We start from the raw sequence: 24,784 nt of genomic DNA, 5'->3' as shown, positions 1-24,784 counted from the left end.
TCCTGGCTTTGGCCTGGCCCCATGCTGTCTGTTGTGACTATCCAGGGAGTAGACCAGCGGGTGGAAGATCAATCTCTCTTTCTCTCTCTGTAACTCTTTCAAATAAATAGATAAATTTTTAAGAAGCATAAAGAAAAAAGACCGGCCGGCACCATGGCTCACTAGGCTAATCCTCTGCCTTGCGGCGCCAGCACACCGGGTTCTAGTCCCGGTCGGGGCGCCGGATTCTGTCCCGGTTGCCCCTCTTCCAGGCCAGCCCTCTGCTGTGGCCAGGGAGTGCAGTGGAGGATGGCCCAAGTCCTTGGGCCCTGCACCCCATGGGAGACCAGGATAAGTATCTGGCTGCCTTCAGATCAACGCGGTGCACCGGCCGCAGCGCGCCAGCCGTGGCGGCCATTGGAGGGTGAACCAACGGCAAAAGGAGGACCTTTCTCTCTGTCTCTCTCTCTCACTGTCCACTCTGCCTGTCCAAAAAAAAAAAAAAAAAAAGAAAGAAAGAAAGAAAGAAAGAAAAAAGACCCAATAAGGAGAGAGAACCCTAGAAAATTTCTTAATCTTTGGATCCCAACTTAGAAGAAATAGATACTAAAAGGGAAAGTAAATCAATCTTTACTTGAACTGAACGCCAGCTTCAAATCTCATATTGGATTAAGGGGATGAGGGATTTCTATTCCCTAGAACCACCTGCCAGAAGTGAGCATAAATCCTTGTTGGATAAAGATAAAAACTGCAGTCTCAAAGCATTTTTACTATAATTTTCATGTATAATGTCTGCCACTCAATCAAACATAACCAGGCCTCTGAGGAAACAGGCAAAGTGAGAGAAAATCAAGATACACAATTAACAATAGAACTGTACCCTAGAGGAACGAGAAAATACAGTTATCAAATGAAGATTTTTCACACAATTATGACTAATATGTCCTGAAAAATAAAAGATTTAATTGTGCATTTTGGCAAGGAATTTAATACTATTTGTAAAGGGAACCAATGAGGGGCCGGCACTGTGGTGCAACAGGTTAAAACCCTGGCCTCCAGTGCTAGCATCTCCTATGGGCATGGGTTCAAGACCCGGCTGCTCCACTTCCAATCCAACTCTCTGCCATGGCCTGGGAAAGCAGTGGAAGATGGTCTAAGTGCTTGGGCCTCTGTACCCGCGTGGGAGAGCTGGAAGAAGCTTCTGGCTCCTGGCTTTGAATTGGCTCAGTTCCAGCCATTGGAACCCTTTGGGGAGTGAACCAGAGGATGGAAGGCCTGTCGGTCTGTACCTCTCTCTCTGTTTCTACCTCTCTCTGTAACTCTTTCAAATAAATAAAATAAATCTTTTTGTTTTAAAAGGAACCAACTGAAAATTCTAGAAATAAAAAAAAAATGGGGGAGGGGGCAGGTCTTATGGCTCAACCTGTTGAGCCACCACTGGAGATGCCTGAATCCTGTGCTGGAGAGCCTGCTTCACACTCTAGCTATGCTGTGCTTATGATCCAGCTTCCTGATAGTGCACCTATAGAGCAGAGGTTGACAGCCCAAGTACTTGGGTTCCTAACATCCACATGGGATACCCAGATAGTGTTCTGGGTTCCTAGCATGGGCCTGGCACTCTCCGTCTCCCTGTCCATCTCCTCCTCCCTGTCATTCTGCCTTTCAAATAAATAAACTGTTTAAAAAATATGTGATAAGTGATATTAAGAACTCAATGGGTAAGTTTAACTGGAGATGTGAAAAATCTAGAGAAAATTAATGAATTGTAACATAGATCAGAAGAAAATATCTACAATGAAGTACAGAGAAAAAAATACGTAAGAGATACAATGAGTGCTAAGAAAATGTGTGTCCCCAAAATTTGTTGAAACCTAATTTATCAAAGTGATGGTATTAGGTGAGGATTTGGGAAGGTGATTAAATCATAAGGGCAAGCTCCTCACAAATGAGATTAGTGTGTTATCTATTTCTATTAGGCCATCACAAAACACACCAAACACCGGAGTAAGGGAAAGGGTTTATTGGGGAAAACCCAACAGACCGGAGGGGTGGGGTGATGAAGGGGAAAAAAGGGCCACGTGTCTGGGAAGGGGGTCTAATATACCTTTTCTGGGGGTCGGGCAGGGAGGTAGGAATTAGCCAATCCCATTAGGTTGGGGGTGGAGCTTGGCACAGGTAGCCATGTGGCTATGTGGCTTTCAGCAATGGTGGTGGGAACCAGGGCATAGGATGTAAATCAGGTGTAGATTGCACCACAGAAAAGACTGCGCCATTTTCCTAACATTAGTGTCCTTATAAAATAGGACCAGGATGCTCATTTGTCCCTTCTACCATAGAGGATAGACAAGAAGGTATCACTCTATGAATCAGGCAGTGAGTTCTCATCAGACAAAGAATCTGCCACTCCCTTGATCTTGTATTTTCCAGCCTCTAGAACTGTGAGCAATAAATTTCTATTGTTTATAAGTAACCGAGTCTATGGCATTTCTTTAGTGCAGCCCATACAGACTAAGGCAAAATTGTAACTGAATCTTAAAAAGACTAGAAAGAGGATAGGACAGGAACAATATTTAAGAAATAGTAGCTGAGAATTTTTCAAAACCAGCCAATAAGCATCAAGCCACAGATTCAAATACTATGAACTCCAAAGAAAAGACAAATATAAAGAAAATCAATCATAAGCACATCATAAATATAAAGAAAACCATGCATAAGCACAACATGGTAAAATTACTAAAACCCAAAAACAAAGAGAAAGATATAAAAAAAGAGAAAAAGGCACAAAGATTAAAATACAAAAATTCCAGCTTATTTCCCAGCAGATAAAATGGAAGCCAGTATGCAAAGACATGGTTTCTTCAAAATTCTGAAAGAAAAAAAAAAAAAACTGCTAACCTAGAATTCCATACCCATTAAAGCCCTTTGAAAAAAAGGTGAAATAGACATACTTGTAGACAAACAGAAACTTAAAAAAAAAGTATCAACAGCAGATATGAAGATGTCTCCAAATCAACCATGGAAAAGGCATATTATGAAAACTATGCATGCATTTTGATCTTTTTGCACCAAAATATCTTATCTTTTAATTCCATTTCCATAACCTTTTTGAAATATCCTGTGTACTCCATATTTTCTTTATCTACTTATCTGCTGATGAACAATTAGGTTGATTCCATATCTTAGCTATTGTGAAGAATGCACAATAAACATGGGGGTGCAGACATCTCTTGGACTTACTGATTTAATTTCCTTTGGAGATACACACACACACACACACACACACACACACATATATGGAACCTCCATACTTTTTTCCATAATGGCTGTACTAATTTACATTCCACCAACAGTATATGAGAATTCCTCTTTCTCTACATTCTCATCAGCATTTGTTACTTTCTGTCTTTTTGAGAATAGACATTCTAATAGGTATGAAATGAGATCTCATTGTAATTTTAATTTGCATTTCTCTGATGTTGAGTGATGTTCAGTATTTTTCATATATTTGTTTGTCATTTTATGTCTTCTTCTGAGAAATTATCATACAGGTTGTTTGCCCCTTAAAAATATTTGTTTTCTAGGGGCCAGCGCTGTGGCGCAGCAGGTTATAGCCCTGGCCTGAAGTGCCGGCATCCCATACGGGCACTGGTTCTAGTCCCAGCTGCTCCTCTTCTGATTCATCTCTCTGCTATGGCCTGGAAAAACAGTAGAAGATGGCCCAAGTTCTTGAGCCCCTGTATCCGTGTGGGAGACCCAGAAGAAGCTCCTGGCTCCTGGCTTCGGATTGGCGCAGCCATCTGGGGAGTGAACCAACTGATGGAAGACCTCTCTCTGTAACTCTGCCTTTCAAATAAAAAAAAATTTAAAAAAAGGCTTTACTAACACAAGAAAAATCTGAAAAAAAATTTGTTTTCTTGCTATTGAATTCTTAGAGCTTCTTATATATTTTGAGTAGTAACCCGTAATGGTGATGCAAATGTATAATTTGAAAACATATTTTCATATAAAATACATAGTCCCTTCACTCTTTTGATTGCTTCTTAGAAGTTTTTTTGCTTGCTATAAATCCATTTGTCTATCTTCTAATGATTTTATAGTTTCAGGTCTTACCTTATATGTAGTTTTTTTTATATGTTTGAGTTGAATTTTGTATATAGTGTAAGATAATGATAGGATTTCATTCTTCCACATGTGGGTATCCAGTTTCACCAGCACCATTTATTGAAGAGATTGCCTTTTCCCTATTGTGTGTTCTTGGCTCCTTTGTCAAAAATCAACTGACTATAAATGTATAGATTTATTTCTGGGCTCTCTATTCTGCTCAATTAATGTATGTGTTTGTTTTTATGCCAGTACCATGTTGTTTTGGTTACTATAGCTTTGTAGTATAATTTGAAGGTAGGTAATAGGATGCCTCCAATGTTATTCTTTTTGCTCAAAATTGCTTTGGCCATTTGAAGTCTTCTGTGGTTCCACACAAATTTTAGGATTTTTTTCTATTTCTATGAATACTGTCATTGGAATTTTGATAGGGATATATTGAATTGCTATATCACTTTGGTAAGTACAGATGTTCTAACAGTAGTAATTCTTATAATCCATGAACACAGAATATCTTCCTTTTTATTTGTGTCTTCTTCAGTTTCTTCCATCAATATTTTAAAGTTTTCAATGTACAGATGTTTCACTTCTTTTATTCAGTTTATTTCTAAAAGTTCTACATCTATGAAGACATCAAAAATAAGATTTAAAATCCTCCCAGAGCAAAATGGCTCCATCAATTCCACCAAACACTATAGAAGGCACATTACCAATTTACATAAATGTTAATGGTGAAAAAATAACGAAGAAACATTTTTAATTAACTTTATAAAGGACAACATAATTTGATATCCAAACCTTATAATTAGATAAGGAAAATTACAGGCTAATCTCATTCACGGGTTCCCATGCAAAGATCCTAAATGAAATGTTAGCCAAACAAATCCAGCAATATATAAAATACAACAAGACTGACTAGAATTTATTCCAGGAGTGCAATGTTGTTTTAATACCACATTAACAGAATAAAGTAGAAAAAGCATATGATTATCTCAATAGATACAAGAAAACCATCTGCTATAATGACATATCCATTTAGGATTACGGAAAAAATCTTAGTAAACTAGGACTAGAAAGAAATTTTTAAACTGCTGAAGGTAACCTGAACAAACAAAAAACACTTAAAACAAAGATGATGCCTAACAGTGAAATGTTTAAAGTTTTTCTTCTGAAACTGGGAATAGGATAAGGATGCTTTCTATCACTACCACAATTCAAATTGTTCCAAATGTTCTAGCCAGTTCAGTCAGATAAGATAAGAATTTTTAAAAATACACATAAAAAAACTTGTCATTTTCCACAATGGTATTATAGTAGTATGTGAAAATATCCCAAATAATCTACAGATAAATGATTAGAATTAATAAGTGAGTTCAGCAAATTGCAGGATACAAAATCAATACATAAAACTACACTAATTTGTAAACATCACCAAGAAGAAAGTAAAATGGGATTAAAAAATTATATAGCCAGGGTGGGTATCTGGCACAGTGTTTAGGATGCTGCTTAGGATGCCTGTATCCCATATTGAACTGCCTGGGTTTGAGTCCCAACTACACTTCCAATTCCAGTTTCCTGCTAGTATGCACCCTGGGAGACAGCAGGTGATGGTTCAAATACTTGGGTCACTGGCACTCACATGGGAGAATTGGACTGAGATCCAGCATCCTGGCTTCAGCCTAGCCCAGCCCTCTCTGTTGTGGGCATTTGGGAAGTGAATAAGTAGATGGATTGATCTCTCTCTCTTTCTCTCTCTCAAATGGATAAAAATAAAGAAATAAAAGCTTTTTTAAATTATGCAGACCCCATGCTTGGTTTCCTGTGAAGCAGTCTGGGAGACATAGATTAGATTACCACACAAGGATTTTATTAGGAAGTTCTTTCAAAATCAACATATATGCAAGAAAAGTGAAATAAACAGTCCAAAATGACCCTAGCCAACTTCATAGGCACCTCTGGAGCTGGTATGGCCCATGAAAGTTTTCCCGATTTGAAATAAAGGGGAAGGCCTTTATAGCTGTCCATTGGCCAGTGGTTGGATGCAGGCTGCCCTTAAGAAGGCTTCTCCTTGGGTGAAACAGTTTTTTTTTTCCACTAAAGAATGTTCGAAAAAGAACTCTCAGCAGAGATCTGTCTTCTAACAGTTCTTCCAGCATTTGAGGGAATAAGTCTTCAATTCGTAAATGTTGTTTTGAGTGGAAGATCACAGAAGCCACTATAGATATTTTTTGGCATCAAAAAATATCAAATTCCTTAAGATAAATATAGTACAGAAAGGGCCACTGCCTGCAGCACCGGCATCCCATGTGGGCATCAGCTTGAGTCCTGGCTGCTCCACTTCCCATCCAGCTCTTTGCTAATGAGCTTGGGAAAGCAGTAGAAGATGACCCAAGTCCTTGGGCCCCTGCACCTACATGGGAGACCCGAAAGAAGCTCCTGGTTCCTGGCTTTGGATCAGTGCAGCTCCAGCCATTGCAGCCAATTGGGGAGTGAACCAGTGGATAGAAGACCTCTCTCTCTCTCTCTCCCCTTGTCTCTTTGTGTACCTCTGACTTTCAAATAAATAAATAAATCTTTTTTTAAAAGGCTTATTTTAAAGTCTAGTGACTAGTTCTGTGGTAGTAGTATGCTGTGGTTTGGAAGTGTTTTGTCTATCAAGAGTTCATATACTGGAGACTTGGTCCTCATAGTGGTGGTGTTGAGACAGTGGAACCTTTAAAAGATGGGGCCTAGTGCAAGGCAGTTGGGTCACTCAGGGTGCTGCCCTTAGAAGGATTTATGTTGGTCTCATGGAGTGCATTGCTTCTTCCTAGAGTGAGTTCTTGCAAAAGTGGGTTGTTATAAAGCAGAGCCACTCCACATGCCTATCTTCTTCTGCACATTCATTTCTCTTTCTGCTTCTCTGCCACGTTGTGATTCATCCAAGAGGGCCCTCAACAGAGCCACACCAATGTTGGTACCATTCTCTTGAATCTCTAAAACTGTGAGCTAAATAAACCTCTTTTCTTTATAAGTACCAAATCTCAGGTATTTTGTTATAACAACAGAAAATACGCTAATAAATAGTGCAATGACAAATAGACCAATAGAGCAAACACTTCAGAAACAATCTTGCACATATTCAGATGCCTGATTTATGACAAAGGTGACACTGCAGAGAAGTGTGAGGAAAGATACTGCTTATGATAAATGACATTAGATCTGTTGAATATCTATATGGAAAATAAGAGATCTTGGCCTCTCTATCTAACTATATATAAAAGCAAATTCTAGGTGAACTGCAGATCTAAATGTGAATGGTAAAAATATAAAGCTTCTAGGAGATAATATGAGAGAATATTTACATGGTCTCAAAATAGGAAAATGTTTCTTAAATGGAACATAAAACACTAATCATAAAATACTGAAATACGAGACTAATATATTAAAATCAAAAATGCTCATTCACCAAAGTATATCATAAAGAAAGATAAGACAAAGAATTATTTGAGTCATCACTCCTGCCTCCTAGGGTCTGCATTAGCAGAGATCTGGAGTCAGGAGTAGGAGTAGGGTATTGAATCCGGGTACTCTGATATGGGACATGGGTATTCTATCTAGTGTCTTACCTGCTAGGCCATATGCCTGACCCTCCTTTCACTTTTTATCATCAGCAACTGTGTCTCCACTGGGGAGAGTTTTCTAACACAAAAAAATACAAAAATGGTTCACAGCCAGAGTACATAAGGAATTCCTAAAAAATGATAACAAAGGACAGATAACTTGACAGAAAAATAAGCCAAAAAGCCTGTTCCAGAACTTCATAGAATATATAAAAATGGATAATAAATGTATGAAAGGGAGCACAACCTCACCAGTCTTCTCAGAATTGCCCATTAAAATCATGAGATATTATTACACACTTACCCATCAGCATGGTTATGATGAAAAAGACTGACAATACCAAATGTTAGTAAGGATGTGGAACAATTGGAATTCTCATACATGGCTGGAGGGGATGTAAATTGGTATGATCGCTTAGCAAAACCATTATTTTCAATAAAGAAATTGCATTCCTCATGACCCAGCAACTCTAATTCTAGGTATACTCTCAACAGAAATTCAAATACATGTAACCAAAAGACATGTACAATAATACTGGTATCAACATTATTCATAATAACTACAAACTGGAAATAATCTATATAACTATTTTCACTAAATGAATAAATAAATAAATAAGATCTATTCAAACACTGGAAATATATATATAAGTACAAATAAAAAACTACAATGGCATACCATAGGAATGGACATCCCAAACACAGTGTTAATCAAAATACATCAATCCCGAAAGACTACATTGATTTCATTTACATCAAGTTCAATGTGGGCAAAACTAATCTGCCATGTTAGAAGTCAGGATAGGGGCTGGTGCTGTGGCATAGTGGGCTAAGCCACTTGCAGTGCCAGCATACCATAGGGGCACCGGTTCATATCCCAGCTGCTCCTCTTCCAATCCAGCTCTCTGCTATGGCCTGAGAAAGCAGCAGAGGATGACCCAAGTGCTTGGGCCTCTGCATGCACATGGGAGACCTGGAAGAAGCTCCTGGCTCCTGGCTCCTGGCTTCAGATCAGCTCAGCTCTGGCCATTGTGGCCATTTGGGCAGTGAACCAGAGGATGGAAGACCTTTCTCTCTGTCTCTTCCTCTTTCTGTCTGTAACTCTACCTCTCAAATATATAATAAAAATTTAAAAAAACAGAAGTCAGATTAGTCATTAACTTTGGAGAGCAAGAATGATATAGTGATAACGATGGGGCAAAATAGGGAATGCAGGGTGCTACTAATGTTTTATTTCTTGACCTGGGTGCTTGTAGTAATTCATCAAATTGTATAATTATGATCTGTGCATTTTCTGTATGTGTTATACAACATTTAAAAAGTACAGAAAACTAAAGAAAGGGAAGAAATGAAGAGCTAAATGCTTGATATTTATAGAGGAGTCAGAGACAGCCTTTTTGAGGGCTGTCCTAAAAGCAAGGCAAACGTTTTCTCCTGGTAGTGTTCTTGGGAATTAAATGGCTTCAGAAGTTCTCCAGTACAAACAAATTTTCTCTATAAGGTATTTATAGATAAATTACAGATTATTGTTCACAAGATCTAAGAGAAAGAGATGATGAGACCTAATAGCATGTAAAACAAAACATCAAGCGATATATTGCAGAAAGCTTTTTCTACCATCTTTGAGCTAAAGCGTGAAACTTGGAGATGGATCGCATGGTTAAGGATCTTCTCCATTCCACTTTCTAATTATTTTAGAAATCAATGGAACATTACCAGTGGTCCTATTTACTTACCTAAGCATAGCTGATAGTTCACAGGCCTTGCAAGACCTGAGGAAAACAGGCCTGTTACATAAACAGAAAATGTCTTTGTTTTACGTAAACATCTCCGAAGTCCCCAAATAATATTCACCTCCACAAGTATTTGATGACTCTAAATGTAACCAGCACCATGTCAGGCATTGTGGAGAAACACAAAAAAGAAGGCAGATTTCTGAGGAGCTAGAAACTCTAATGTAAAGACATAAGATTTATTTAAAACACAAGAGCAATAACAACTAGAGAATGATTCTGAGAGGATATGGTGGATGAGTTGTAGGAGTAGAGTTACTGAGAAAAAGATAGATGGGTATAATGAAGCTAGTTGATTAAAAGCTTTGAGTGTCACACTGAAAAGTCTGGACTTAAAACCATAGAAACTATTTTATCTGTATGCTACCTTCCTAAAAACAAAACAAACAAAAACCAGTGAGTTTATTCATTACGCTCACTTTAAATCACTTTAAGTGATTCCTAATTATTTTCTTGATTGATAATAAGTAATGTCAAATCTAGATACATAGTGGTATGTCTAGTTATACCACAAGTGTTTTGTAGAACATTCATATTGACTTCGATTATACCATCTGAAATAATTATGAAAATATTCCAAAGGTCCCCAACAATTCTGAATAAACCCTCAGCAATCTATCTATAGCTCAGACTGTCACTTGGGGCAATGAGTTGAATGAGATGTACTTTTTCAAGCATTAAAAGGTGTCAAATATTTAACATTGCATCTGGCACAGCAGGCTTTCTACAAGGATTTACTGAACTGGATTGTTAAATTACACCAACATATTGACCACAAAACTCATCTCTCTTATGGCTTGGTAGACTTTGATCATATCCCTCCCTCAAACTTTCTCCAAATTGAAAAAAACAACTAGAAGATCTCTCAATCCTTTTGATCAATTTAATTGAGTTTCTGGGGACTTTTATCAGCTGTTAGGTTTTTCTTGAGGAGCAGCTACCAGAATTTCCTCTCTTACTGTAGAAGCAAGTCTACTTTTGATCTTTTACATGGAGAAGATAAAGGTTTTGTGCTATTGTTTTTGACATATCCTAATGATGCCTACCATATTTTTAACCTTTGAAGATCACACTCACAATTGGATCTACTTCTCCATAAAATGATCAATAGTGATTTTTATTTCAATTATTTTACTCTAATAACCATATTGTATATGTATTATCTTAAGTCAGACACTAATGAAATGAATCTAGCCCTTGAGATGATCTCCACCAAGTATTCAGATAAATCTATAGTTACCTGGCTATTCCAGCTGAAGGAGACAGTTTAGATTCTAGAAGGTCCAATGTGTGTGTGTGTGTGTGTGTGTGTGAGAGAGAGAGAGAGAGAGAGAGAGGAAGAGAGAGAGGGAGAGAGAGGGAGAGCGAGGGAGAGCGAGGGAGAGCGAGGGAGAGAGAGAGAGAGAGAGAGAGAGAGATCCTATCTATCTGCTGGTTTACTCCCTAAATGCCCACATTAGCTGAAGCTGGGAGGCAGGAATACAATTTAGGTCTCCCATATGTGGTGGCAGAAACCCATTACTTGACCCATCTCTGCTGCCTCCTAGGGTCCACATTAGCAGAGATCTGGAGTCAGGGGCAAAGGTAGGATATTCAATCAAGGTAACTCTGATATTGGGACAAGGGCATCTTACCTAGTCTTAACTGCTAGGCCAAATGCCTGCCTCTCCTCTCACTTTTTATCATCAGCAACTGTGTCCCCACTGGGTAGACTTTTCTTTTTCCTTGGAGAACTTTGCTTATCTCTCTGCTATTTATCCCAACTTCTCTATCTTCTTTTCTGTATCCTGTTTAAAAAAGCTTTTAAATTGAGAGATGATACACATACATTTACATTGATTTCAAGGTCCCATTCTAGAGTCATAACTGAGAGCTCAGAGTCTATCATCTCATAAGCATGGATAGGTTTACTTTTGCCTAATTGTGTGACCTTACACAATTTATGCCTCTGACTGTTCTGCCCAATTAGGTGAGATCTTGAAATCTTCCTGCATTTTCTTCTTATCAGTTTGCCTTCACTGCTTTCAGATAAACTAGTGAGAAACCTGAATGCATTGCCCATTGAAGGGTGCATATTTTTATCTTTCTTCCTCTCCATCCAAGAGTTGCTGTAACAGCAGCTGTTTGTGTTGAAAAACTAAAATATAAAAATATGACCTACGTGGCCAAATCCCACAAGGCTGTTTACTTCCTTATTTATGAATCAGAATCTGTCAGCACAACTTAGAATTTTGACTGTCAGCAGATACTGCAATTAAATGTCCCTACAAAGCCAGCAGAGGGTGCACCAGGGCACTAGAAATTTACCCAAAATGTAGCAGTATTAATTTAATTCTAGTAGCCAGTCAACTTTTTATTTTCTTTTTTTTTTAATTTGTTACATGCTAAGACTAATATCCTCAAGAGTAACTTAAGTCAAATCTGGACTAAAATTCCTTCAGAGAATACTACAAGTATCCTGAAAATGAACGTCAGGAGAATGAGGAACACATGGTTAAACTTAGTCTATTCAAAATCTAGGTGGAATAGAACGAAATTATTTAGCTCTATGCTCTCTCTTTTGTAGAATTTCTACTATGGCCCTCCATCCTTTTTCCCCCTAAGTGGCCCTACGGAGGAATGAATGCTGAACTCCAGTTAAGAGAGCAACTCCATCCTAGTTTTGACTGTAATGATGTGACCTTGAGCAAGTCACTTCCCCCTCAAGGCCTATGTGTTCCCCAAGGGAATCAAACAAAATGGGCTCATATGACCCTTCACAACTCTAAAAAACCCACTTGATGTCAACTAATGTGAGGAGCCAGTATCCTTGTTTCTACTGCTCAAAAAGCCTAACACAGAAAGAATAAAGCACAGAAGAGAGAAAGCTGTGTTTAAATCCAGACAGAACTATTTTAATGCTATGCAAAGGGCAGGCAACTAAATGCCACTACAGACTTGTGAGAGTCCCATGCCATCACAGAACCCCTAGAGTACAGCTGTCCTGCTAATCCTTAGTCTATAAACATAGCTCTGTCCATTCTGAATGCCAAAAAGTCTTGGTCACCATTTGACTAAGGAAGTTGAATTCTGTCATCTTTTCACAAAATATCAATGTTCAGCAGCTAAGAATTTCTACTGGGCATTGAAAGAGAGCTAGAATCCTAGTTAATTATCGTTTAGCTGCAGTGTTTAAAGTTTCAAGTATGAGAAGCACGTCTGCTGATTCTCTTCTTTGATAAGAGGTTATATAAATTGGAGTGTGCTAGCAAGACATTTTAAGGCTCAGGGCAACTTTGCAATGTACATTGTACAAAAAAGTGTCAATCCTAACATTACAAAATGATCGTGAATGTGATGCCTCTATCAAGTGTACAACTTTGGGTGGGAGGTCAAAGTAGCACAAATCATGTTTACAGAGTAGTGGCAGTGTTTCTGGATGTGGTGGTAAATATAGAAGGCCTGAGTCTCTCCCTTCAAGGAACTTATTTGCACAACTTGCCCGCTTCCCCAAGAGGTATCTATTATTCTTTTCCTCAAAAGGATCTTCAGACCCTTCTCCTAACGTTCACATATAAGACAAAATATGGCAATCAAGACAATATTCCCATTATATGCACTAAGCTTTCTAGAATAAAGAGCTAGAAAAAAATAGAAAACAAACACCAAAGCTAATGGTTTGCTAATAAAGGCATAAACACCATAAAGCTTGCAAGAGAAAAAAAAAAAAACAAAAACAGAAAACAAAACAGAAAAAACTGCTCTTGGGAGACTACTACTTGGGAGACTACTACTGCTTCCATTGGTCAATGCCTGTTCTCTAGCAAGCAGTAGGGAAAATGCTGCACACCTACCCTTTCCACAGCACCCCCCGTCAACACATACACACCTCACTCAAGAGTCAGAACCAGCAAGCAAAGGGTGAGTTTTATTTCCATAGATTTTTTAAATTGCTGTTCAGAAGTTGTCTAGCAAGACAGCATATTTCTACCAGAATTCCTCAGGGGCGCTGATCCTCACCAGAACGCCTAGGACAATCAGTCTCAAATTGCAGGTAAGTGTGAACAAGCCCACGTTCTGGTCAGCGCACCAGAACCCCGCGCTGAAAAGACTGTTCCGAAGTTGTTTCAACGGGCGTGGAGCAGTTATTACAGCTGTTTACAGCTCCAACTCCAAAGGAGAGCTTGCTAGTGCTGGCATCAGCTCTGGACACGAAAAAACAAGCACCGCGGGCAGAGAACCTCCCCAGGAGCACCAGGGCCAAGCTTCGCCGTTAGTTGGCCAGGGGGGCAGCGCGGGCACCTCCTCGCCGCAGCCCGGGCGGGAGCGTCGCCAACTTTGCCCGAGGCAGCCCGTAGCCCGGAGCGGTGGGTGCATGCTAGAGTTTGCAAGGCAAGGAGGACCGGAGAGAGTCTAGGTGAGCTGGGCCGGGAACCGAGGACAACCTGCTGTGGGCAACCTCTCCCCGGCTCGCCGGCCCCCCTCCCCAGTGCTGCCCTCTCACTTGGCTCGAGGTGGCAAAGTCCTCCCCCGGCCCCGAGGTGGAAGGCCCTCGCCCTTCCCACAAGGGGAGGGGGCCCCCGCCGCCACCACCCCTACTAGGTGACTCACCTGGTGCCCGTCCTGGGAGTCGGGGGAGAGTGTGGTTTCTCCCGGTTCCAAAGGCTGCTGCTGAGGGGACGGCTGCCCGAGGTGGCGGGTGATGGGAGCGTCGGGGTCGAGGCCACCGGTGCTGCTCAGGGTGCCAGAGGTGCCCGCGCCGCCAAGGCGGGACTCGGCTCCGCGTTCCCGCCGCAACTCAGAGCGCAACTCTAGGTAGCAGCACAACGTCAGCAGGTGGAGGGCCAGCGAGAGGCCAAAGAAACCCAGGAAGAGTCGGCAGCTGTTCCCTTCGCCTGCCCGGGCAGGGGCCCCGCGACAGCCGCAGCCCTGGCTCCCTCGCTCCCTTGGCGCTGCCGCAGGCAGGGGTTCCCTGCGCTCAACCTCGGGGTAGCCCATGGCCTCCGGAGACACCTACTCTCTGAGGCCCGGGAGCCGCTGCGTCCGCCTCAGCCCTTCACGACCCCTGACAGGCGGCTACTGTCCTGCCATCGGCTGGGGGCTGCAGGGACCCGTTCCTGCGCGACGGTGGCTGGGCGGGACGGAGCAGGGAGCAGCCGCATGTGCAGCTCCACTCCGAGGGGTGGGAAAGGGAGGAGGAGGGGCGGGAGAGAGGGGCTGCTCTCGGCCCGCCGAGGGAATGAGGGAGGAGTGCCCGGCCGACCCCGCCCCGTCCCTCTAGGGGCTGCCGGGACGCCCAACCACAGGGCCCGCCAAGCCTCGGCGCCCCGCCCCCTGCCGTTCCGCCCGGGCCTCCAGCCGTGGGGCGGGGCCTGGGGGTGGGAGGGTTTGCCTCAGCCTGACGGCCCCACCCAGCTCGTCCCGCTTGCCCCGTTCCAGTTGGTGACTGCCGTTGTCCTTCAGTCCCGGACTCCGCCCCAATTTAACCCTTTAGCGCCAATCCGGGGGAGGGAAGAAGGGGGAGGCTAAGAATTTGGGAACCTTGGAAAGAAAGTAGAGCAAAGAAAAGGGGGCAGAAACCAGCATTAATAGAAATGTTTGCAATTAACTGCAGTTGTTAATAACATCATCCAGTACTTATCTGTTGCTTTCAATCTTCAAAGCGTTTAACAGACGTTAAACTAATTAAAACAGTTCTGGGTTTGGAATGAAACTATGCCTGCTGTGTTTGCAATCCAATGGCTCGCCAGAAGAAAAGGAGACCCAGGAGCCTGGGAGCCAGAGGGACTTTGAATCAGGCAGCCTCACTCCTCCAGTGAATCTGGGGACCTGCTCTAAGTCATGGAGAAGGGACTCACGCCAAGTGGAATTGAAGTGGCGTTGCCCCACAAAAGGTGAAACACTCTTCTGGGATTTCTTGATATGTTAATTAATTCAGCAAATATATATTGATCCCTTTACAACACAGCAAATGCTGTATGAGATAGTCTGTAGCCAGAATAGTTTTCTCTTCAGTGCTGCAGGAACATATGCCCTCAATGAGAAAATGGGGAAACTGAGGGCCAAAAGGAGGTGGATTTTTACAAGGATGGTCCATGGAATGGCCAGACAGTATTGGCATCTCTATGTGCAGGCAACTGTTCTGGCCTTTCCACCCCTCCCAGCCTTCCCTTGGAGTACTCCCTGGGGGAAGTTCAACAAGTCAGCCAAATGTTCCAGATGTACACTGCTGCAACTGCAGCATCTTCAACAGCTGCACCAATCGGAAACTGGTTCAGAGAAAAAAAAAAAGACAACTATCATAACAATAGACCCTGAAATGAAGGATGGAATGAATTACTTAAGTCAAAAGCCATCATTGACAGTCATTGACAGGAATTACTAGTCTCAGATTTTAGAGAGCTAAATGACCATAGCCAAATAAATACATTGGAGGGTACTTTCAAGAGTTGGTGGAAAATGGAATTAAAAGATGTTTATTTTCGTGCAAAAAAAAAAACTTTTGAAATCCATAAATAATTTTTTTCATGGTATACACTTTCCATGAACATTTTGAAGACTCCTTGTATGCATGGATTTCAGAATTCTTTTGCACCAAACTAAACTTATCTTTTAATTCCACAAACTTTTTTTGAAGTACGCTCATAGGTTCCATAGCCAGTATGCATTCTCATTCTGGTGTTTTTGACAAGTGAATAATTACCAATTTTATTGACTTGAAGCAGGCATTTTGAGTGCCATCAAGGAAACACATGAGGACCAGGAGCACTCATGGGTAGGCCTAAGACCTAGGCTCATGGTAGAAAGGAAAAACAGAAGGAAATAGAAAAGAAGATGAAAAGAGAAACAAAACAAAATCAAAAGTATGTGGTGGAGAAGTCAGCCCAAAGAGCAATAAGGCCACCAGCCTTTAATATATTATTCACAGACAATTTTTCTTCCATATTCTTTGTGGACGGTTTCCATATTTCAAAAACATCTCTTTTTAACTTCTACCCATGAAGTACAAAGTTTGCAAAGTATATCATCATCATATAGACAAGAGGGGTGGGGGAACATTTAACAACTGCTCTCAAGTCCTGCTTGTCCAAACCAGGAATTCTAGATACTAGGAAAACTGCCAGGCTGATTTACCTTAATTATCACAGCTCAGAATTATTGGGGAGAATGCTAGACCAGGAGTCATGAGACTTCATCTTGCCCACTAGTTTGCTAGGTCACTCTGAGCAAGCCACTGCTTTTTCTTAGCCTTTTCTCCAACAGTAAAATGAGGAATTTGAACTTTTAACAGCTATTTCATTGTGTTTTATCTGTGTTATCACTGGCTGTGTTGATTTTGTTGCACACATAGTTTAAAGAGGCTGACCCTTCTTCCTCTAAAATGAAAAGGGAATAAAATGCCAGCCCTCTCCTGGTGGTGGTCATGATGCTCAGGGGCCATACTGGCCTCAACTCAGCATGCTCTACCAGGCTTTAACAACTTGACTGAGACCCTGGATTGCACCATGGTCCTCAGAAGCCCCAGGAGTTGCATTGGACCTGAGGCTTCACTTTGGTTCCCCTGAGGAAGAACATATGCTTTTATATGCAATAGAAATGTTGGAATGGGGCAATCCAGTGAGGAATGGATGTGGTTATATTTTGAAGTGTTTTGAAGTGTTCCTTCAGTTTGTTTCTATGCTTCCATAAGTACCCTGTACCCTACAGCTCAGGCTTCAAAATGGCAGCCTGAAGTTCAGCCATATCCAGCTAATAGATACGGTATGTTTGGTCTACTATTGGCTAAAATTTTGGCTTTTAAAAAAAATCAGTTTCCAGCATTTAGAAGTCTGGAGATTTCACATTTTAAAAAAATCAAAATTTCCTGCATTTTTTATTTCAGAAAACATCAGAATACCTGTTAACATTGGATTCACAGCCCCATGTGGCTACCTTCAGTTAGAACTTCCCCCTTGAGACAAGCATGAGCAATGGAATTCCACACTGCCATCTCTAGCTCTTTCCTCTAGTCTCCAGTATTGTCCTTGTCACTCATTTACTTTACCTGTCTAACTCCATGTATTACAGGAGACAAGATATCAGCTCCTTAGCATAACCCATAAGCTGCATCTCCAACATTACCTTCTACCCTCCTACATGATAGCCACGCTCCCACACTATTAAATCCACTGATCCTTCTCATACCCCCATGCCTTTACACAGGCTGATTTCTTTGCCAGGTCTGCCCCTGCCTCTGAAACCTGATAAGTTCTTCAAGAATCAACTCACACGTTCTCTCTGATATAGTCACACAACCCACTGCAAACAGATTTTCTTTAATGCTTTCAGTGCACCCTGAGCATTCTTCAATGATATCACTTACTATTTTTGAGTGTTTCACACAGCTTTCTCACCACTTAACTGTGAGCTCTTTGATGGTAAGAACTATGCCCGTTCCATTTTGGTATACCCAGCACTTAGCATAGCGCCTACCACATTGTAGGCACCAGTATTGTTTGTCAAATGAAGAGGACATGAAGTTGGCCACAGTAAGCTAGACTATCTAGAATTCCTAAAAGGGAAATGGACCAAGGGATGATTTTCAGTACAGTTAAGAAGCACTACCCTGGGACCAGTGTCTGGACATACCGCTTGCTGTGTCTGCATTCCATATTGGAATGTGGATTCTAGTCCATCTGTTCTGTTCCACTTCCTACCCAGCTCCCTGCTAATGCACCAGGGAAAACAGCAGATGATGGCCCAAGTACATGGGACCCTAATACATATGTGGGAGACCCAGGTGGAATTCCAGACTCCCGTTTTAGGCATATTGCTGTCACTTGAGAAGTGAACCAGCAGATGGAGGATCTCTCTCTCTCTCTTCTCTCTCTCTCTCTCTCTCTCTCTCTCTCTCTCTCATTCTGCCTTTCAAATAAATAAATTAAAAGCTCTTTAAAAAAAAGTACTACCTGAGTACATAGCTAAATAACACATGTTAAGATACAAAGAAAATAGAACCAAATGACATTTGTGTGATTAACCTCTTATTTGTGCTACTGTGACAGTTGCAGATAATCTAGAAAAATTTTTAAAAAATCACAAATTCAAACATCATTGCTTTGTAGTATCTCACTGCCCTTTCTCTTCCCTCAAGCTTCTCTCCCTACTTTTGTTTGTCGGGGCCTAATATCAAAATAATACTGGTTGACTACCCCTGAATAATAAATATGCAAAACAAGTTGTCCATCTCTGAATCCCCACCAACTGAGTGGAATATGCTAAGAAATTAAGTAGGATGGAGCCAGTGTTGCCACACAGTAGCTTAACCCACGACCTGCAATGTTATCTGAAATGAGCACCAGTTTGAGTTCCAGCACCTCTACTTCTGATCCAGCTCCCTGGTAATGTGCCTGGGAAAGCAGTGAAGATGGCCCAAGTGCTTGGGCCCCTGCCACCCATATGGAAGATCCGGATGGAGTTCCAGGGTCCTGGCTTCAGCCTGTCCCAGCCTCAGCTGTTGTCACCATTGGAAATGAAGCAATAGATGCAAGATCTCTCTCTCCTCCTCTTTCTCTCTCTGTAACTCTGCCTTTCAAATAAATAAATAAATAAATAAATAAATCTTTAAAAAAAAAAAACTTGGGTAGGGACTGATTTTAAGTACATCTTAGCTCTCGTTAATGCACAGAACAAATAATTGACGTAGAGATCAGAGAGGTGAATCTCTGACCCATGTAGTATTAAAGCAGATACTTGGGAAGAACATAAACTACAGACTTAGATCCTGGTTTGAATCCCAAGTTGTTCCTTCACCAGCTGTGACTTAGGAAGAGTGATTTTCTTGATTTTACTCATCATATAGAATCTGAGTTTTCTCATCTGTAAAATGGAGATGGCAATTATATAGTTTGTAAAATAACTGTACTCAAACAGGATGTATAAAAAAGGGAAAACTTTCCTTCTGTCCTGTGAGAGTTCAACAATGGAGTCTATGAAACAAACCAACAGGTGGCAGATTAACAGGAGAAAAAGATCCTCAGATTTGTTGTATGCTTGGTGACATCACATCCAAGGAAAGGGAATACTCCAAAACCCAGTGAGGTCTAGAAGCTTATGTATCTTCATAGGAAGATGGGGAGGGGAGATGTAGGCAACTGGATTATTTTGGGCAAAAATGAATGGGCCCTCAGAGGAATAGGTGACAGACAGTGACAAAGCTAATCTGGGTGTGGTGTGAGCCTCCACTCTCCTATCCTGTGATATGAGTTTAATCTTCCCTGGTTGATGAGATTCCTAATTGTGTTCCTTTTGGAGGATTTCTATTTACCCAGATAAGGGAAGTTCAGAGAAAGCTGCTGCCTGAATTTGCTCTTCCCCAAATACCCTCAGCTTGAAGTCCAAAGCAGCATATTTTGAGGTGACAACTCCTGGAGTTCTTCAGACGCTATAAGTCAAAATGTCTTGCACATAATAAATGCACAGTGAATATTATCTCCACTATGAAGACTTCCATCAAAAGGCTATAAGAGAACAAACATGCAGAACTACTCAAGAATGTGGCAGAAACATAGAAAGGCTCTTATATACTTTACCTTCATCAAATACTGGCCCCCTTTATGTCATTCTTAAATCAAGATAGGACCTATATATGTTCTCAGTCCTTCCCTTGACTGGTTGGCTCATATATCCAACTTCTCCATTTTCACTTGAATGTTGAGTAGATGCCTCAAACTCAACATAATCAAAAGCAACCCCAAATGTATACATCTTTGTTCTTCTGCACCTCAGCAAATGACAACTCCATCCTCCTATTGCTCAGGGCAAAAACTTTCAGGTGATCTTGGAAAGAAATTCCTTGAGCACCCCACACCCAATCTGTTAGCAAACACTGTCAGATCTGCATTTAAAGATATCTGGGGGTAGTCTTTTCCCTAGCAGTTAAGATGCCACTTGACATGCCTGCATCCCATTTGTAGTACCTGGATTCCAGTTCCAACTCTGACTCCCGATTCCAGCTTCCTGCTTATGTTTTTGGAAGGCAGCAGGTGATGGCTCAAGTAATTGTGTCCCTGCCATCAACTGAGAGGCTCAGATAAAGCTCCCAGCTATTACAGGCACTTGGGAGAGTAAACCAGAGAATGGAAGTGCGCTCTCTCTCTCTCTCTAAAATAAAATAAATAAGTAAATATTTTTTTTAAAAAAAAACTAGATTCAGAACTTGACCGTTTCTCACCACCTCCCTATTATCACTCTGGTCCAAGCCCCTTGCCCTCTCACCTGGATAACTACTAGACCACCACACACTTCTGCCAGGTCTCTCAGTCTTTGTCCTTGCCATTTGTCTGTTTCCTATCCTGCAGTCAGAGACATTCTGTTGAAATGTTGTTAGAACCTGTTATTCCTCTGTTCCAAGTCCTCCAGTGGCTATCTGTCACTCTGGGAGCCCTAGCCTTAGCCTACAAGGTCTTGCATGACCTGACTGCCAGCCACTTCCCAGGGCTCCTCTCCTATCACTACTTTCCTCTTTGCTCACTCTGCTCCAGACATGCTTGGATCTCAGCTGTTCCTTGGACCTGCAAAGCATGCTCCTGTCTAAGGGTCTTTTTACTTGCATGTCATTCTGTCTGAAATGCTATGCCTCCTTACTTCTTCTAAACTTCTTTCTTCTTAATTGTTACCTCATCAGAGAACCTTTCCTTGACCAATTTCCCATCACTTTCTTTCCCCTTATTTTGTTGACTTTTTCTTCTTAGCACCTAGCACAGTCTGACATGTTATATATTTCTTTGTTGATTGTGCAACTGCCCTGAAGCCACAACCAGAATATCATTGCCGTGAGAACAGATATTTTTGTCTGCTTTGTTCGCTGTTTTATTTAAAGGCCCAAGAATAGTACTTGGCACCAAAAAGAAGGCTTTCAGTAATGTTTGTTGATGGAATGAATGAATTCCTCTGCTAGTAGGAGGAGAGAGGCAGGAGAACTGCTCCAATGTGTCACCAGACAGGCGAGGGCTTTTCTCCCTCTCCTTTTGAATGAGGCAACTCCCCCAGAGAAGGATGCTCAGGATCACACAGCCGACTAGAGATCAGAGAAGGAAGGGAAACACTGGTTGAACATTTATCTCCTGGGTGCCAGCCTTCCATGCTAATATCTTCATGAGTTTAGCTTCAGCCACGTTTCACCATTGAGGAGATTCAGAGAGACTAAATGACTGGCTCAAATTCACACAACAACTAAAGTAGTTGAGTCTGAACTTGAATCCAGGTTTGAATGGTTCAAAAATGTCATGCTCTGTTCTCAGATTTACCTCTCAGCTGCTAATAGATCCAAAATTCAGCTTCAGAGGCGGTGAGATTCCTGGAGTGGCAAGAATGCTAAAAAAGCTGGAAGTCAGGGTTTCTTCTCCTTCCTGCCTGGGAGCTGCCACCACCACCTTTTTGCCCCAACTCCCAGGCCACTGTTAATGCTGTGGTTAGATGAATGTGCTTAATTCTGGGTCCTATCAGCTCATTCTCTTGCACAGGATTCCTGAATAATTTCCCATTGGCTATAGATAGAACAGTAGTCTAACTCCTTAGCCTGATGCCCAAGGTCCTCCCATCTAGTTCATGGCTATGCTGCTGCTAGGCCTCCACAAACCCCTGCCTCTGAATAACTGCACTGCTCATTGTCCAGGAGTCAACACATATATTCCTGCCTCTTTGCTGACATCACTCCCTTTCTTCTTTTTATTTTCCTTTCCCTTCCTCTTTGCCTATTTGAAATTGGCACATTCAAGGCCTAGTGCAAGTCCCTCCTCCCCTCGCCCCCCTCTGATGCCACACCGACCCTGCCTGCACACAGTGCAGTCCACCAGGACATCTTGCCTGTACAACTCATCTGACACTCAGAGCGTGTCACTCACACTCGCTAATTCCATCCTGCGTGAAGCTCTCATTTCCCTAGCTTATAGCCAATGCACCCCGAAGGACAAGACCCTGTCTGTCTTAGCCTCCACAGGGTCTACCTCAAGCGGATGCTTACCAAATCCTTGTTAATGGATTAAAGACTGTAGAGATGAATTTTAAGCAGGGGTTTGAAGGCAGAGGTTTGACAGAGAGAAGACAGCTGCTCGAGGTGGAAAGCAAAGTAAAATAAAATGTTGAGCACATTTATATAGCAAGGCTGCCAGGAGTATGCAAAAAAAAAATTTCAAAACACACATTGAAGGAAGGGGGAAGAACAGCAAATCTGTTACTTGCTATAGGAAATAACTATAGCCATGACTGGCATAGAAATGTTTGCAGAAATCCATGAAGCGGTGATAAAGAGAAATTCTTCTTGATGAAAGGGAGCAAGATGGCACAACATTAGCATGGAATATTCATTTTTGCAATAAGGTCTTTGGCTACTCACGGGTGGCTGAGCATATGGGAAGGCTCTCACTCCATGAGAGGCACTTTTCATTCAACAATAGAAGACTTGGCTGCTGGAAGAAAGTCTTTTACATCTGTGTCCTCTGCAATTATGTGTGAGTCCCTCTACTCAGGCCACTGAGTGGCCTGGAAACACATACCACATATTCCATGTGTGTATCACATAGCGAGATCATAGATTTCAGTTTGGGAAGAGTAGGGCTTTAAGAAAAATCGTTGGCAGTGTTTTTGCAGATTCTCGCATCCTCCAAACAACTTAGTGTGATGGATATGGTGGTCACTTGACCTCATTTACAGAAGCAAGTGAAGCTCAGAGAGGTAGAATGACTTATCCAAGATCACACAGAAAATATCGCTGACTCTTAATTTGGGTGTTTTTTTTCCTGATAGAACTGTCGCATTTATCCATCATACTTTTGTTTACTTAGTTGATCTGGCTAAAGAGCTTCATGACCATGCCCACAATCTGCATTTCTTAATCATGAGAATTAGGAAACAGACCTCAAGGATCTGAGCCCTGCGAAGTCAGGCACTCTTCAGAATGTGATTTTGGTTCTATAATAAGCAACCTATGATAGGGTTTGGAAGAATGTGGAGTTATAATGGCTTTCCCCACATCACCCCAGCCCCTCCCAACTAGATTACCTTGAGGGAGTACTGTTGACTTTGGTTGTTTAAAGCATCATGGCCATTTAGCAGGCATTCACAGAGTATCTGCTATGTGTCAGACATAGCTCAAAGTGGTGGGTATACACTAGAGGGCAAAAATGAAGGATTAATGCAATGTATAATTAGAACAGATATTTTTGAAAAACAAATAACTCTGTTCTCACAAATTCCACATAACAACACAGTGCCTTTAAATGGCCTTGTCTCTCCTCCTACGACACCTCTGAGTTGGACCAGACACAGACACATTCCGATGTCCTTAAAGTTTTAGGGTCTCAAAACATTGACCAAAAGATACAGCTTGGGCCAGTTCAAAGACTTTCCTTAAAATAATTCTGAAAACAAACAGCCCTGGGCTAAGAAATGCTAGGTAAACAGCCTATTGTTAGAATTTAAGTAACCTTCTTATCTGCTTAGCACTTGCTGAGTAAAAGCCCAGGAAAGGATTCTACAAAGTACCTGTGGCTTCTGGAAGAATGGAAATCATGAAAGCCTAGGTCTAAGGTGAGCAGTCAATGCCTAAAGACAAGCTCTCAGGTGAACTGAAGATTAAGGACATCAGTGTCTCATATTTTTACACATGTGTACACACATATTTTCATTATATACATGTGTGTGCTTGTATGTATAATAGAATTAGGATGAGTAAGAGGAGATATGGCAGGATTGTTAAAATGTGAACCATTATACAAACGCTAAGATACCAGCTACCTTGAGTACCTACTATGTGTCAGGCATTGTGCTGAACAAAAAAAATTACATTATGTTTATCTCATTTGATCTTCAGGAACAACCTTGCAAGGTACAGTTTTTTTTTTCTGCATGTTAGAATAAAAAATAAGCCTAGAGAAAAGTGAAGTGATGTTTCTGACATAGTAAATTGTAGTATGGAGATTCAAATCCAGACCTAGCCTGATGTAAAAGGCCACCTTCTTTCCATCATACCATGATGAACTATTTACTTTCCACACTTAGAAAGCCAAGGAATAGGGAGTTTTCTGTTACTTGAAGCTGGAATCTATTCAGTATTTGATATGGATACCCCTTCCTTATCCCAATATGATCTTAGAGTCTAGTGGGAAGATAAGATACTGTAACTAAGACAAATTCGATCTTAAAAATCCTGAAACTAAATAAAAGAATTCTAGCAGAAGGCCGGCGCCACGGCTCACTAGGCTAATCCTCCGCCTTGAGGCACCGGCACACCGGGTTCTAGTCCCGGTCGGGGCGCCGGATTCTATCCCGGTTGCCCCTCTTCCAGGCCAG

At 41.5% G+C, this 24,784-nt stretch overlaps 1 protein-coding gene across 6 annotated transcripts in view; it reads right to left on the bottom strand.

The window, feature by feature from the left end:
* EDA (ectodysplasin A) overlaps nucleotides 1–14,754 on the bottom strand; it is a 358,022-nt gene extending 343,268 nt beyond the window's left edge. For 5 of the 6 annotated variants that reach the window (XM_002720063.5, XM_008272738.4, XM_008272739.4 and 2 more), the window contains exon 1: nucleotides 14,066–14,753. In XM_002720063.5, the coding sequence (XP_002720109.1) occupies nucleotides 14,066–14,452 (387 nt within the window). In that variant the 5' untranslated portion in view covers nucleotides 14,453–14,753. Of the gene's footprint in view, nucleotides 1–14,065 lie in introns of all 6 variants that reach the window. The other variant, XM_017349960.3, reaches the window with a different exon arrangement.
* Between the last annotated feature and the right edge of the window lie 10,030 nt (nucleotides 14,755–24,784).

This window comes from Oryctolagus cuniculus, chromosome X, assembly GCF_964237555.1.
Source record: "Oryctolagus cuniculus chromosome X, mOryCun1.1, whole genome shotgun sequence".
Lineage (NCBI taxonomy): Eukaryota > Metazoa > Chordata > Mammalia > Lagomorpha > Leporidae > Oryctolagus > Oryctolagus cuniculus.
The sequence above is the reverse complement of the archived record's forward strand: the minus strand, read 5'-3'. Positions and strand labels throughout refer to the sequence as shown.